The sequence below is a fragment of the Emydura macquarii genome, unplaced genomic scaffold (genome assembly GCF_026122565.2).
Source record: "Emydura macquarii macquarii isolate MOO-44397 ecotype Brisbane River unplaced genomic scaffold, CSIRO-AGI_Emac_v2 contig_320, whole genome shotgun sequence".
NCBI classification, from domain to species: Eukaryota; Metazoa; Chordata; order Testudines; family Chelidae; genus Emydura; species Emydura macquarii.
Window position 1 is genome coordinate 11213836 of NW_027130457.1, and position 15641 is coordinate 11229476.

Below are 15641 nucleotides of genomic sequence, written 5' to 3' on the forward strand. Positions count from 1 at the left end.
CTTTGTGAGATAGCACAGGAACGTTGAGTGTTAGGATTCCTGGGTTATGCTCCTGACTCTGGGTGCAAAGTGTGGTCTAGAGGTTAGAGACAGCCTCGTTAAGTACATAGTTTGGACCATTCCTTCTGCAAGGCAGCATGTCACAGTGGCTGAGACTTGGCTTTGCCATATCAGAAACCTGGGATCTATCCCCAGCACTGCCTGTGTCAACTTTGTCCAATCTCCCAGTTACTGCAGTGGTGAAATGGGTGCATGACAGGATAGGTAGACGTGAGGTCTTAGTTGGTGATAAGGATTGTGGAAGTACACAAATGCTGATTGCACCCAGTAAAAGAACAGGGGCTCCCAGCCTGCATCTCAGTGCCCCAGCCCCCAAATACAGCACATGACATTTCCCCTGAGCTGCGGGAATGCGTGACAAACCCGCTGCATGTATGAATGTCATACGAGAGGCGTATCATTCAGCAGCTTTGTCCTTGCCCCTCAGCTTGTCTGACAGTTCAATGGCAGCTCCATGGAAGGAGGAGGATGTGGGGAAGGGGGCGGATGGCACTTGGGGGGATGAAGGGGCCAATGTGGCATGGCTTGAAGCCCCAAGTGAAAATCCTGTCTCTCCTCCCCATTGACAGCATTGCTGCCCCTCCTTCCCTCTAGCCCAGCCTGGATCCCGGCTGCTGCAGCCCCAGAGTCCTTGCTGTTACCCTGCAACCTGGCGTCCCATACAAATCTACCTATCCATCTATCATCTCCTTGCCCATCACTGTGGTAGCTGAGTCAGCAGTGGGCCCCCTTGCAGACAGGCCAAGGACCAAACAGCCATGGAAACTGAAGAGTGGCTCTAGAGCAGGTACCTCCACATGCGGGGAGTTGTGTGCATAGGGTTGTGCGCTCCTTGCTCTGGGACAGACTAGGGTACCTTCTCCAGGAGCTGCTGAGCTGGTGTCTCCACTGCTCTGAGAGGCACCAGAACTGGGCTGGAGCAGGGCACCCCCTATGAGAGTTCCTCTGCCATCAGCCCCTGTGCGCCACACTTGCATGCAGCCCATGACCATGGCTGCAGTGGGCATCCAGCTCTGCCCTATAGTTCAGTGACACTCCCCACCCTTGGTCTGGGTGAGCTGACTGGGGCTGCTTCCCCTCCACATCCTCTGCTGCTATTTCTAGCTGCCAGGAAGGAATTAGCACTGGGCTGGGTCCCTGCAGGTGGGGGGAATTCCTCAGCCATGTCGGCTGAAGCCAGAGAAAGCTGCTTGTTGGTGGGCCACAGACCCAGCCGAGGCTACGGCAGCTGCTTTGTCCCTGAGCCAAACACAAGGCAAGAGTCATGCTCTTGATGGAAAGCAGGTAGTTAAAAAGTCAGTTATGAAACTGAAGGTCAGGACGCCTGGTTTATCCCCAGCTCTGGAAGGGGAGTGTGGTCTAGTGGTTAGAGAATGGTGGGGTGGGTGGAGGAAGAGAGTCAAGATGCCTGAATTCTATTCCCAGCTTTGGCAGGGGAGTGGTCTCTAGGGGTCAGAGCAGGAGGCCTGGGAGGCAGGACTCCTGGGTTCTATCCCCAGCACTGGGAAGGGAGTGTGGTTTAGTGGTTAGAGGACCATGGAGGAGGGGTCAGGACTCCTGGGTTCTATTGCTGGCTCCTTCCCTTAATCACTGTGTGACTTTGAGCAAGTCCCCAAGGCCAGTTTTCAACAGTGGCCTCTGATTTGTGTCTTAAAAATGGAGGCACCCACAATCAGAAGCCACATTGTTCTCACCCTCTCCGTGCCTCAGTTTCCCCATGTGTGCAAAATGACTGGTTTGTTAGGGCACTGGCAGGGCCTGTATACAATGGGATTATGCAGTGCCTCCCTCCCAGCTACACCAGCATGCATCTCTCTGACACGCACCCAGACAGCCCCAGGGTCCCACCCCGCTGCTGTGTTTGCTCAAGTCCCACCAGCACAGGGGCTTCCCAGATCCCACATTGAAGGCTTTTCCCCATCACATGGGTGGGGCCAGGCAGCCTTCAGGCATGGAGTGTGGAGGGGGAGCTGCCCCCATCAACCCCAGCTGGCATGGGATATTTGTTGCACCAGCCACCCAACCACAACACCCAGAGCCCTTCTTTTGTTCAGTGGTGGGGCAAAACTCTAATCTTGATAGGTCGTTCTCTTGCCATCTGCTCTCCTGACCCAGCTGTGAGGGATGGGGGATGGGGCTGGCTCTCCAAGGGACTGTGGGTCTGTAACAGGCCAGGCTGGTCTCTTCTCACAGCCCTTTCATCAGGCAGGGCACCAAGTGACAGGCCCTTGGTGAAACATCCCTCCCTCTGAGCAACACACAGAAGGGCTCATTCCCTGTGCTGGAGCAGAGCAGCTCCAGAGCGCAGGGCATTTGTGCTTGCAGAGGCCTCCTGGCTCCCCACGGCCAGGGACAGACTCTGCCTTTCAGCACTGCCCCCTGTCAGTCCCCCCGAGAGTGCTGCCTCCAAAGGGATCCCAGAGCAGTGGCAGTGAGAGCTAAGCATGGGCAGGTCACCTGTGCTGCTCTGGTCATGTAGAACAGGGAGCAGAGCACTTATATGTCATGCCAGAGCCACAGCACTTACCCTATGCCAGACACGCAACTGCACATACACAGACCTCACAGGCACTAGCTAAACAGCACACAAGGTGCGCTGACCGTCTGCTCCAAAACACTAACCTCTGCCCCATAGTCAAGTGCTGGGATCTGAGTCACACAGAGGTCATCACTGGGAGCAGATTCCCTCTCTTCCCACAAGTCCATGAGGAGAAAAGAGCTGAGCCCTGGCTAGGGAGACAACCTCTGCAAAAGGGCCAGCTGGCTGCAGCTATGGGGCACCCTCCTGGGTAGGTCAGGGCAGCCGCCATTGGGGATTTCCATCTTCTTCTGTAGCACCAGCAGAGGCAATTGTCAGTATGACACTGTGGTGACCTTCTTGGGCCCCTGCCACATTCAGCCCTGGGGCTCCCCAAGGCAGATAACTGGGGCTGAAGGGTCCTTTGCTGCCTAGCAGCCATGGTAATATTCTGGAGAATGGTGCTGTGCTCTTCCAGAAGCTGGGAATGGGCAATGGGATGGATCACTTGATGAGTACCTCTTCTGTTCATTCCCTCTGAGGCACCTGGCACTGGCCACTGTCGGAAGACAGGACACTGGGCTAGACGGACCGTTGGTCTGACCCAGTACGGCTGTTCTTATGTTCTTATGTTATGTGTGGCTCCAGGAGGCCCCTTCCCTGGCAGTGTCCCACCACAGTGACCATGTACAAAATCATTGTCTCCACAGCACCACCCAGGGCAGAGGGCAGGGCAGGGAGGGGGTTTGAGGAGGGATATGGAAGGCCTGGGTCTAATCACAAAGGTAGGTCAGCTTATCTTCATCCCTCAGGAAAAATGTCATGCCCTGTGTGATGCAGTTAAGCTAGCCTGAGCCCCGCTATGTTGACGGAAAGAATTCTTCCATTGACCTAGCTACCACCTTTCGGGGAGGTGGATTTCCTACAGCAATGGAAGAACCCATCTGTCTCTGTAATAAGAGTCTAACCTACAGCGCTACAACGGTGCCTGCAAGAGCTCTGCTTTGTTCTGTGTCAGATTCCAACTTGCAACTGGCTGTGCACAACAAGAGCTTTGCAGTGCCTTGCCAGGGAAACTCAACCCTTAAAGGCACAGACCCCAATTCCACTGATCGAGCCCCAAACCCCAGGTGCCCTCCCACCCCAAGCATCCCTGAGGTTCATACACCAGCAGCCCCATTCCAAGCTGTATGAGGGCAGAGGACGCTGTGGCACCCTTCTTTCCATGTGCCCTATCAGATAGATAACACACCAGACACCACCCTTCTGCTGTCACCTTCAGAGCAAAGGCAGCAAGTCCCCTAGGGTCAAAAATATGGGGAAGAGGCGGAGCGTCACGCTTAGTCCTGTAATGCCTGACAGCCCCTCCAGCTGCGCAGCACAGACTGAACTGAGCCCAGCAGCAGCAGCAGGGAAAGCGGGACAGCCTACAGGAGCCAATACTGTGCGGCTGGAGAAGGTGAGAGGCTTGGGGCAGGCAGGGGAGCGGGGCTCATGCAGTCCAGTCACTGTCAAAGACAAAGGTTAGGCACACAAAAGGTGCATGACTAAATACCACCAAACCTGCGCCAGAAAGCAGGGATAGTGCACTGCCCAGCATTGAGCCCAGCAGTTCCAGACATCTGGCAGCCAGTGCCATCTGATCAATGGTGAGATTGTTACATGGTTCTGCTGGTGAGATCGTTACGGGGTTTTATCCGGCGAGATCATTATGCGGTTCTGCCAGATGAGATAATTTAACAGCTCTGTCCTGATGAAATTGTTACACAGTTCTATCCTGGAAAAATTGTTAGATGGTTTTGTCCGGTAAGATCATTACATAGTTTTGTCCAATGAGATTGTTATACTGCTCTGTCCGGGTGAGAATGTTGCATGGTTCTGTCCCGGTGAAATCATTCCATGGTTTTGCCCAGTAAGATTAAGAACTGGTTCACTAACTGATCTTAAAAAGTAGATAGATTATTAGGCCAGAAAAGACACTGTGATCATCTACTCTGATCCCCAGAACTTCCCTTGAATTAGATCCTGTTTGAACTAGAGCATATCTTTGAAAAAATCATTCAATCTTCATTTTTAAATTGCTAGTGTTGAAGAATCCACCAGAACCTTTGTTAAATTGTTCCAGTGGTTAAGTACTTTCATAGTTAAAAAGTACACCTTATTTTTAGTCTGAATTTGTCTAGCTTCAACTTTCAGCCATTAGATCTTTTTATAGTCTTCTAGATTGAAGAACTCATTATCAAATATTCATTCCCCATGTAGGTACTTACAGACTATAATCAAGCCACTGCTAACCCTCTCTTTGATAAGCTAAATAGATTGAGCTCTTTAAGTCTATCACTATAAGGCATGTCTTCTAATCCTTTAATCATTCTCGTGGCTCTTCTCTGAGCCCTCTCCGGTATATCAACATCCTTCTTGAATCGTGGACACCAGAACTGGAAATAGTAGCCCAGTAGTGGTCAGACCTGTGTCAAATACAGAAGTAATATAACCTCTCTAACTCTGCTCTAAATTCCCTTGTTTATATAGCCAACGACTGCATTAGCCCTTTAGGGCACATTGTTGCACTGGGAGCTCATATTTAGTTGATTATCAACCAAGACCCCCAAATCTTTTTCAGAGTCTCTGCTTCCCAGGATGGTCAACATTCTTTGTTCCTAGATGTATGACTTTACATTTGGCCATATTAAAACACATATTTGTAACACGTTTGCTTGCACCCAGCTTACCAAATGATCCAGATCACTCTGTATCACTGACATGTCTTTTCATTTACCACTCCCCCAGTCTTTGTGTCATCTGCAATCTTTATCAGTGATACTTCTATGTTTTCTTGCAGGTCACTGATAGAAATGTTAAAAAGTGTGGGGCAAAGAATTGATCCTTACATGACCTCCGTATAAATGCACCCTCTCGAAGCTCCCCCTTTACAATAACTTTTTGAGACCTATTAGACACTATTCAATATTTTTATCAATGATCTGGAAGTAAATATAAAATCACTGCTAAAGATAAAGAACCATCTGGATCACTTGATAAGTTGGGCCAATTCAAACAAAATGTGTTTTAATATAGAACAGGGCAAAACAATATTGGTGAGTAGTAAATTCACCAAAATATGCATTTTTGGGGCATCAAAATGATTCGTGAATTTGGGTTGAATTTGGTGAGTAGTTTTGGCCAGAAAAGAAAATGTTTCATTTCAACTTTTCATTTTGAAACAGTGTTTTGTTTTAAATTTAGCTATTTCAAAAAAAAAAAAAGGGTGAAAAACATCAAAAAATGACCCATAACAAAATGAAAAAAATTTTAAAAATCATTTGTGTCAAAAGATATGTTTAGTTCATATGAAAATGATTTTTTTCATGTTTTTGTTTTGATGTGAAAAACCAAAACCCCCTAAGCTTTGGTTCAAACTGAACAGATCATTTTTTTTTGGATTTTTACAGTTTGGCTCCTGAACCCAAAAATCAATTATTCACTCAGCTCCATTTTAATACAGCCAAATACAAAGTTACACACCAAGGAACAAGGAATGCAGGCCATACGTACAGAATTGGAACTGTATCTTGGAAAGCTGTGACTCTGAAAGTGATTTAGTGGGTCATAATGGACAAGTAACTCAGCATAAGCTTCCAATGCAATGGGAGAAAGGGCTAATGAGATCCTTGCTTGTATAAACAAGGCAGTAGGCTATAGAAGTAGGGAGGTGATTTATATCTCTGTATATGACACTGGGGAGACCAATATGGGAATACTGCATCCAGTTCTGGTTTCAACGTTTTTAAAAGTGTGTTGAAAAATTGTAGAGGGTAAAAGAGCCACAAAAATGATTTGAGGGCTGGAGAAAATGCCTTGGGTGTGGTTTACACTAGAAAATTAGGTCTTTTTATGTACATTGGTCAGAGGTGTGTGAAAAATTCACACCCCTGAACAGCATTGTAAAACTGACCTAAATCCTCACAGTGCTGGGTCAATGGAAGGATTCTTCTCTAGACCTAGCTGTTGCCTCTCAGGGAAGCGAACTACAGATGCTAATGGAGAACCCCTCCCATCAGTTTTGATAGCATTTACAGATGGGTAGCTACAGTGGCATAGGTGTGCCTCTGTACTGTTTTAAGTGTAGACAAGCCCTTAAAGTGGAAGACTTAAAGAGCCCAAATCTGTTAAATGTATCCAAAGGAAGACCAAGAAGTGAGTTGATTACAGTGTGCAAACACCTTCACAGAGAGAAAATACAGGGTACTAAAGACTCTATTAATCTAGCATAGAAAGGCATCACAAGAACCAGCTCCTGAAGGCTGAAGCCAGACAAATTCAAACTGGAAATACGGCACACATTTTTAACAGTGAGGGTGATTAACTATTGGACCTAACCACCAAGGCATTGTCAGTCGTGGACTGAGTGCATGTTCTCTTTGTGTGCTGGACTGGCTCTGGCCACATAGCGCGTACAGCAGACTTCAACTGAACTGCTCAAGAAGACCTCGGACTTGGTTTCAGTGGCGAAGTAGCTTGGCCAGGTTTATTGTTACTGAAGCATGATCCTAGTGTCCTATCCGTGCTACAGGTACACTGACACATGTATGTCCGTTACAATATACTCAGTTCAGTGAGCAGCAGGACTCTCCGCTCTCCCTTCAGCTGGACAAAGACACTCCCTACGTGACCTCTCCTTTATGCACTGACACAAACAAGTTACGTATTGCCCCCCTGACGTGGTGTTACCACTCTTTACCATGTACCTGTTGGTTCAAGCAAAACATCCCTATCCATCATCCTCTCACCCTGACCTTATCTTTAGGAAGGGTCAGTGTGTCCCTGTATCATCTTTGGGGAGTGTGGTTACACCATAACCTTGTATTGGGGTGTTCTGGCACTACGCTTCTGGAATGTGTTTACATGAATACTTAGTGCCTAGGAGTGCTTGTGTTTTTGTAATGCCAGCCCTGTTCGTGCCAAGTTCATGTATCGCAGTGGTTTTCAAACTTTTAAAATGGAGCCTCCCCACTTTCAGAAAAAAACAAGGCAGCAGGCAGAGGAGTGGGGAGCAGGGGCGGTAGCAGTGGCAGGGATGGCAGCAGCTAGCAGAGCTGGGGAGAGAGCTAGTCTAGCTCCTGACCCATCATATCCCCCCCAAACTCCACCCATGGTGCCCCCCCATGATCCATCTCATGTCCCCCTAATGGGGTGCATCCCCCACTTTGAAAACCACTGATGTATCGGATAGTGAACTGCAAGCAGGCATCTGCTTTGTAACCGGGCAGGGCCTGACTGGTTCAGGCCCTAGGCCTTATACCAAGCCTCATGTCTCAGGCTCTCTCTTTCTGCTACACAAGGGAAGTGGTGGATTCTCCATCTCTTGAAGTCTTTAGATCTAGACTGTGAGCCTTCTGGAAGATAAAAGACGAGTGCGCCGTATCATCTATGGGTGAACACTTTTCACAAAACGATCATTCCATATCTGACCTCTCAGTCCTCACCCTCAAAGGAAATCTGCACAATGCCTTCACAAGATGAGCCTGGGAACTTAAATTCATAACTTTGTTAGACACTAAAAATCATGGTCTTAATAAAGACACTGGATTTATGGCTCATTACAACACTGGATTTATCTCCCCCCCCCGTGCTTTTTTTTATCCAATGATGGCAGGAGTGTTTAATAGGCCCCTTCACCTTAGAATATGTGTTAACTATTTATGCTAAACCATTTGTTCCACTTTGTATTTAGCTGTGACACCCAGCCTACACCAGAAAAGCCAACCTAACCCCCACTGTAGATGGTGCTACGCTGACAAGAATTCATCCTTTGGCCTAGCTACCACCTCTCGGGGAGGTAGATTACCTACGTCGATGGGAGAACCCTTCCCATTGGCGTAGGCAGCATCTACAGTGAAGCGCTACAGTTGCACAGCTGCAGCACTGCAGCTGTGCCACTGTAGAGTTTTAAGTGTAAACCTAGATAGTGTCCCTTTCCAGACCTGAAGAGTTCTGTGTGCCTTGAAAACTTGTCTCTCTCACCAACAGACATTGGTCCAATAAAAGATATTTCCTCACCCACCTTGTCTCTTTGGAAGATATACCTTAACCAGACATGTTATAGAGCTCGCTACACAGCTAACTGTGTGAATGTGTGAAATTCTATGGCCTGTGATACACAGGAGTTGGACTACATATATGGACCCTTCTGGCTTTAAAATCTGTGGCTCCATGAATGTATAGTTACACAGTTCTGTCTCAGTGAGATCATTACATGGCTCTGTCTAACTTTGGCTCCTGGAATGCATGGAGTGCCCCTTTTTTGACACCCATGTGCCAATCACCCTGGTAAAAGCACCAGGACAATGTTATCTACCCAGGAGTAAATTCCTCTGGTGATAACTGTGGGTGCGGGTGTTGGCTGAGACTTTATATCCCCATGGTCTCTGGCCTCTGATGCTCAGGAGGCCATGGGAAGCATTTTCTGAGCATGGGGGATTTTCCTGGAGTGACCTTGACTTGCATTTGACATCCTTCCTCTCCTTCCCAACTACTGCAGCGTCAGTCAATGCCCTCCAGACATGTCAGAAGTGGAGAGTTCTGTAGGTGCATGGAGTGTGGGACATTCCTACAGTAACTATCAGTAGCCATAGTAATAATTCATTCTACAGGGCCCAGGTTTTGTTTAGGAAGGAGTTGAATTGCAGCTGTCTATAAGGGGCTTCAGCAGTTACTGCATTTAATATAGTTCCAAGGAGGGCTCAGCCAGACCGTTTCCCATCCTCATGCACCACCTCAACCCCTGACCTGCCCAAGGAAGAGAGATGGGGATAGATCCCAGGAGTCTGACTCCCAATCACCCTATTCGAACCCATTAGATCCCACTTCTTTCACAAAGCTGGGGATAGAACCCAAGAGCCAGAACTCCCAGCCACACAGCCTTCCCTGTAAATGTTAGCTGTGTTATCTATTGATAGCAATCATAGCATCGATGATAATCAGTTGAAAAGAGAGCGATGCAATGTCGGAGCAGGAAAGGGCAGGTGACCTGTCAGGTTGGGGGAGAAGCAGACTGTTCCACCCCAGGGGCGTGCAGAGGGCAGGGAGCAGCAGAGGGGGCAGTGTGGGAGGTGGTGCACCAGGGGGAAGGAGTGACAGCACTGCTCCAGGACTGTGTTTGAGGAAGAATTACTCCCCCCAGTGTAAGGGGTGGGTAAGGTGAGCTGGATCTCAAGGGATGGCTGCAGGCTTAGGCTATGCTGCCCAGGCAATCCCCTGCTCCCCAGCCAAAAGACCTGCATGTAACAATCAGCAGGCAAATGGCCTGGGTTCTGCTGTGTGGTCAGGCCCTCACCTTCAGTCCCAGCACCTCAGGGCTCCATGCAGCCAGTGCTGCTGTAGCTGGAGAGTATTCGTGAGGGGTGAGAGCATCTCCTGTGCTGACAGCTGGCAGCAGTGTCTCCAGGGAGGCTGGGGTACAACCCAGAGGGGGAATGAGGAGAAGGGCTGGATTCATAAAGGACCCAACATTTCCCCAATTCCAGCCCAGCTGAAGGCAGATAAATGTTGGCTAGGGTGTTGGGGTCCTCATCCTCAACTTTGGTCACTGTGCCGTGTGCTCTGCAAACTGCATTTTGTGCCAGCTGAGGTGGCGGGTCCCACACAGCATAACAGTGTTCCCTGCCCAGTGCAGAACCATGTTGCATGGCTGGCGGCTGCACCCCGGCTCTGAGTCTACTCATCCCTCACCCAGGCAAACAACACCGGCCTAAACCCTAACCCTGTGACCCACAGAAAGAGCAGCGCTGCCCCTTTAGAGCTGATGATAGCGGCACCTCCAGAGACAGGTCCAGCAAACTCTGGAGGAGAACTGGGCAAGGTAAGGGCCCAATGCTGCAGGCTCTCTCCCAAGGTAGTAAGGGCCCAATTCTGCAACCCCATAAGGTGTGTGTGTAACCTGAACTTCCTTGGGAAAAGTCATTCCTGGGCACACAGGCTTGGGTCTCCCCAGTGACAGTTGTCACATTCCCTGGTGGATCCATTTTCCTGAGATGATCATAATCATTTTAATTCCTATACTTTGCATTCAGCCCCTATGCCCATCCTCACCAATGGGCTCACATCTGGGAGTGGGAATTCCTTACCTGAGCCAGGGCTGCAACTGACCCCGAGAGCAAGCAATGCTGAGCCTTAGCCCATATGACAGGGTCTGGTGGGGTCTGGGCGTTCATGCTGCTTGCCTCAAATTATATGGGAGGTAGGAGGGATTTTTTTCACCCCTGACGGAGGCCAGGTTCCCAGAGGCGCTCCTAGCTGTACTCACTGAGAATCCAGCCCCGACTAGAGGCGCTGAGCGCTATGACACCTGGCCCTGAGCTCTTGTGCAAATCTGGCCCTTAGCGCTTCCCCCCGTTCTAGCAATTTCACGGCTAAATCACTGGATTCCACAGCTCTAATTTAGCAACAGCAGAGGGTGGGGGAAGGATGAAGCAAGCCCACTCATGCTCCCAATGCTGTACCTGCCTGTGCAGCAGCATGATACACCCCACCCAGTAGAGTCAGTTTTTCAGGGCAAAGGTCCCAGCAGGCCTGGATGGCTCTGAGCTCTTGTGTCTGGCTTATATACTTGGGGCAGCTACCTCTGATCCACCAGCCCAGTATGTACCAGCCAGGTGACTAGTGCTGCTGCTTAAGGCTGGGATCCTGTTAGCTTGAGCTATTGAGGCAGGTCTCTGCTGCTGACTTAAGATCTTTCCCCACTGGGGGTCATTATAGAGATCAGAGGCTGCACTGCGCTGTGCTGTGGGGAGCTGGATCCTGCCTCCAGGGCACCATGGGACATGGATGGTGAGCAGCTTAGAAGCACTGAAATCCCATTCAGGCTGAATTCCCCATGGACCGAGGAGACTTTCCCAGGCTGGAGTGGGAGCAGAGCTAGGAGCCTGACAGAAAAGCAGAGAGACAATCGCCACAAACAGCACAGGGCAGACCCAGTCCCCATGTCACTGCACCAGCTCCTGAGAGAGGACTTGGGGCAAGGGAGGGAGGTGGGAGGAAGGGGGTAGAATCTCAGAGCTCCACTCCCAGTGTGCCTAGAGCCGGTGTGTTCAGCTCTCTGGGAAACCTGGCCCGAGAGTGATTTGCATCAGTTAACCCTCTGATCTCATTCGATAGACAGATAAATAGATGGGGGAGGGGCATCTAATCACTGTACCATGACATCCAAACTGCAGGTCACTCAAGTCAGAAATAATCAGTTGAGTGTTGGTTTAAATGGACTCGAGGGGCTGGGCTCTGCCCTGATTCCTACCACTGTAAATCCAGACCAATTCCATCCACCCAGTGTGTCCTGAGCAGCAAGTGAGCAGGCACTTGGCCCAAGTGCGGACGCCTCAGGAGCCATGTCAGGACAGGCCAGTCCTTACAGCTAGAGGCAGCACTGTGTCAAGGGCTTATGGATCTCTCTGGTATGCTGAGGAATCAGGCCTTGCCCCTTTACATGCTGGGCCTCAGTGCACGAGAGACACAGTGTAGGGCTGGTGTGCTAAGGACCCACCTGAGCAGGGTTTGGGGTTTATTTTCCCCCCAAATAACTGTATTTACAACTATACACGGCATACAAGGCCTAGCCACATCAACACACTGCTCTTCTGGCTGGGGTCTGGTGGCTTCTGCACACGGAACACAGTGAGCAACCCGGCCACTGGATAATCTGTCCACTGCCCCCGTAGGTGGGGCTGGTCTCCCCAGAAGTCCATGGAGGGGCTTCTGGAAGGGCTATAACCCAGCTCCAAGCCTTATCCTGAGCCAGAGGGACCCAGCACCTGGGATGGGAAATGAAGCTGGTGCATTTGGGCCTCTTGCCATGTGCAGCAGTGATGGCACCGACCTCACAAAGTGCTGGTCCTGTCCCCCACCCACCGCGTTGGGGTGGGGAGGCTTGGGAGGGCTGTTCCTGGCAGCAACCCCTCCTCCCCCTGGAGGCAGCATCTCCTTGGCCTGTATGAGATGAACAGGGGAGTCTCAGCCGTGTGCCCTCTGGGCAGTGCCCATTCCACCCTGCACTAACCAGCCCCTCGCCCCGTACACACAAAGGGGGGGCGGAATCAGGGCACAGAGCCAGTTCTCCCCTCACCTGTCACTTTGTGCCTGACAATGCAGGAGGCTGCTGAGCAGGACAGGACAGGGCACCACCGCTTGGGTGCTGGGCTAGGCACCACTCCCACAGTGCCTCTAGGCTCCAGCAGAGCACCTAGGGATGGGGCAGTATATAAGGTGCCAGGCTGGTCTCTCCATCTAGCGGGAGCTGCCCCTGGCTCACCCTGTGGTGGGTGTCTCTGCAGGGCTCAGTGATGGCCCAGGGCCCTGGTGCAGCAGCACTGGCCGTGCTGGATGAGATGCTGGAGATCACGGCCCAGAGCCTGGTGCACACCGAGGTGGCTGAGCACTACCAGGTCATCCAGGAGTTGGGCAGGGGCAAGTACGGCCATGTGGTGCTGGTGATCCACAGGCAGAGAGGTAAGCAGCTGCCCTCACCTAGCCCTTGCACACCACCCCCCTCTGCTTCCCCTGCCCCATAGCTCCTCTCTCTCACTGCGCCAGGTTAGGCCAATGGTCCATCTAGCCTGGAATCCCTCCCTCTCACTGCCCTGGATCAGACCAAATGGGTCTATGTAGTCTGGTATCTCCCACCCGCTGCTGCCCCAGAGAAGACCCTACCCACCCAGCCTGCAGCTGGCTGGCCCAATCTCAGAATGGCAGGGAATGGCCATCTTCATAATCAGCTCCTACAGTGCACACCTACCCTCAGGATCTGGCTAGAGTTCCCCTATGGCAGTGAGTTCCACAGTTCCATGCCACACGGCTGCCCACTGCCCTGCCTGTCTCGCCATGGTGTGAGCTTCTTTTCAGGTGAAGCCTAACCACTCTCCTGCATCCCCAGGCACCCCCATGGCTCTCAAGCTGCTGCCCAAAGCTCACACCAAGCTGCACACCTTCCTGTATGAGTACTGCGTGGCGCTCTCCCTCGCCACCCACCCTGCTATCATCGGCATGTTTGGCATTGCCATTGAGTCCAGCCAGCATTACGGCTTCCTCTTTGAACCAGCGCTGCACAGAGACCTCATCTCCATCATCAAACCACATGTAAGTGCTGCCATGCGGGAAAAGGAACTGGGACTCAGCACCAATCCAGCTCCAGGAGAGGGAATAAGACATGGGGCCTTCCCCTGTAGGGGCACTAGATCCAATCTGGCTGATCTGCAGGGGACTAGCTAGCCATTTTAGGGGAGGTCAGGGTCAGGAATGGGACACAGGGGCTTTCTCCACTAAGGAGCATCAGCTCTAATCCAATCCCAGGTTGGGAGCAGAGGGGTAGGGAAAGAATATGGAGCCTTTCCCTTCTAGGAGGCACCAGCTCTGATCCAGCCCCAGCTTATGGGGATAGCTAGCTGAGGGGGGCAAGGAATGGGACATGGAGCATTGTCCCTGTAGGGGCACAATCTCCTATCTAGCCCCAGTTTGCAGGGGCTGTCTGTATCCTGAGAACCCCATCTCCAACACTCGAAGTGCCAGCATCTCCCCTAAACGCAAAGCTGACTGGTGCACGTCCGGCTGGGGCTGCCATGGTGCTGTGGTCGCCACATCTCCTCTCTCTGTCCCTGCCCAGGATGGGATCCCTGAGCCAGCTGCAAAGCAGTGCACCACGCAGCTGGCGAGTGCCCTGGAGTTCATCCACAGCCGGGGACTGGTGTACCGTGACGTCAAGCCCGAGAACGTGCTGCTCTTCGACCCTGAGTGCCGGCGCATCAAACTGACCGATTTCGGGCTCACCCGGCCCAAGGGCACCCTGCTCAAGCTGGTGGCTGGGGTGATCCCCTACACTGCTCCGGAGCTGAGCAACACCACCGGTGCCCAGGGCCTGCCCATTGATGCCAGCTTGGACGCCTGGGCCTTTGGTGTGCTGCTTTTCTGCCTGCTGACAGGCTACTTCCCCTGGGAGCAAAGCCTGCCAGCTGACCCTTTCTTTGAGGACTTTATGCTGTGGCAAGAGTCAGGCCTGGATGAGGACCTGCCACGCCATTGGAGGCGCCTGACGGCTGAGGCCACTCGCATGCTGCGGAGCCTGCTGGCCCTGGATCCTGCCCAGCGCAGCCCTGTCAGCGGGGCCCTGCGCTATGTCGACTGCCCTTGGAGAGTGGAGAACTGCCATGGTGAGAAGAAGGCTGTGGGACCCTAGAGACGCTTCATTGTGGGGTCTGTCTATAGGATGATCAGGATCCAAGGCCTTACAATGTGCCTCCAGCAAGACAGAATTAAATTGAAAGGGGCTGTCAAAACAACAGCCATCTGTTCCAAAGCACTGAGCACCAGTTCCTGCCAGGCACCAATTCTCCTCTGGCTGCCAAATCCCCCATAGGTGCCAGTTCCCACTGGGCACTGATGTCTCCCTGGGCCCCAATTTCTCAATGGGTGCGGATTCTCCCCGGGGTGCTGATTCCCACGGGGTGCCAAATCCATCCTAGCTCCTGATTCCCCAATGGGTGTCACTCCCCTCCTCCCAGATGTTGATTCCCTCCAGGCTCTGATTTAGCAATGGGTACCACTTCCCCTCAGCCCCCGCTCCCCTGCACCAACTACCCCACCCACTTCCTGATAAAGGCAGTTCTCATTGCTGTGGGGAGCACATCCCCTGGATCAGTTTCTGTGCACCGCAGCCCTTGCATGATTATAGAAATAGAGATTTATTCATCAATACATGCCCATCTGTGGCTCTTTTTTGCTTGTAATAAAATCCCCAAGCAGGGTCCTGGACAGTGTGAGAGAACAGGTTTCATGGGCATCCTCTGGACTCTCTTCCTGCTTGGGGGCTCCGCCCAGGGTTCACTGCAGGGTGCCACTGGATAGCTGGGGGATAGGTGCTAGGGTGCCAAGGGGCTGGACGGAGGTAGCTAAAGGATAGGTGCCAGGTCTGCCTGGAAGGGCATAGCTGGAGGCTTGGTGTTGGAAGGCTGCTCTCTCTCTCTCTCTCTCTCTCTCTGTCTGTCTCCTTCCAAGACCCCTTGCAGTACTTCTGGGAACT

The 15641-nt window shown here is 51.7% G+C and overlaps 1 protein-coding gene across 1 annotated transcript; it reads left to right on the plus strand.

The window, feature by feature from the left end:
- Window positions 1–3929: 3929 nt before the first annotated feature.
- LOC137167266 (serine/threonine-protein kinase SBK2-like) lies at window positions 3930–15135 on the plus strand. The gene is made up of 4 exons (XM_067569364.1): window positions 3930–4037; window positions 12904–13078; window positions 13503–13705; window positions 14229–15135. The coding sequence occupies exons 1-4, from the start codon at window positions 3930–3932 to the stop codon at window positions 14796–14798; spliced, it is 1056 nt and encodes a 351-aa protein (XP_067425465.1). The 3' UTR covers window positions 14799–15135.
- The last annotated feature ends 506 nt before the right edge of the window (window positions 15136–15641 follow it).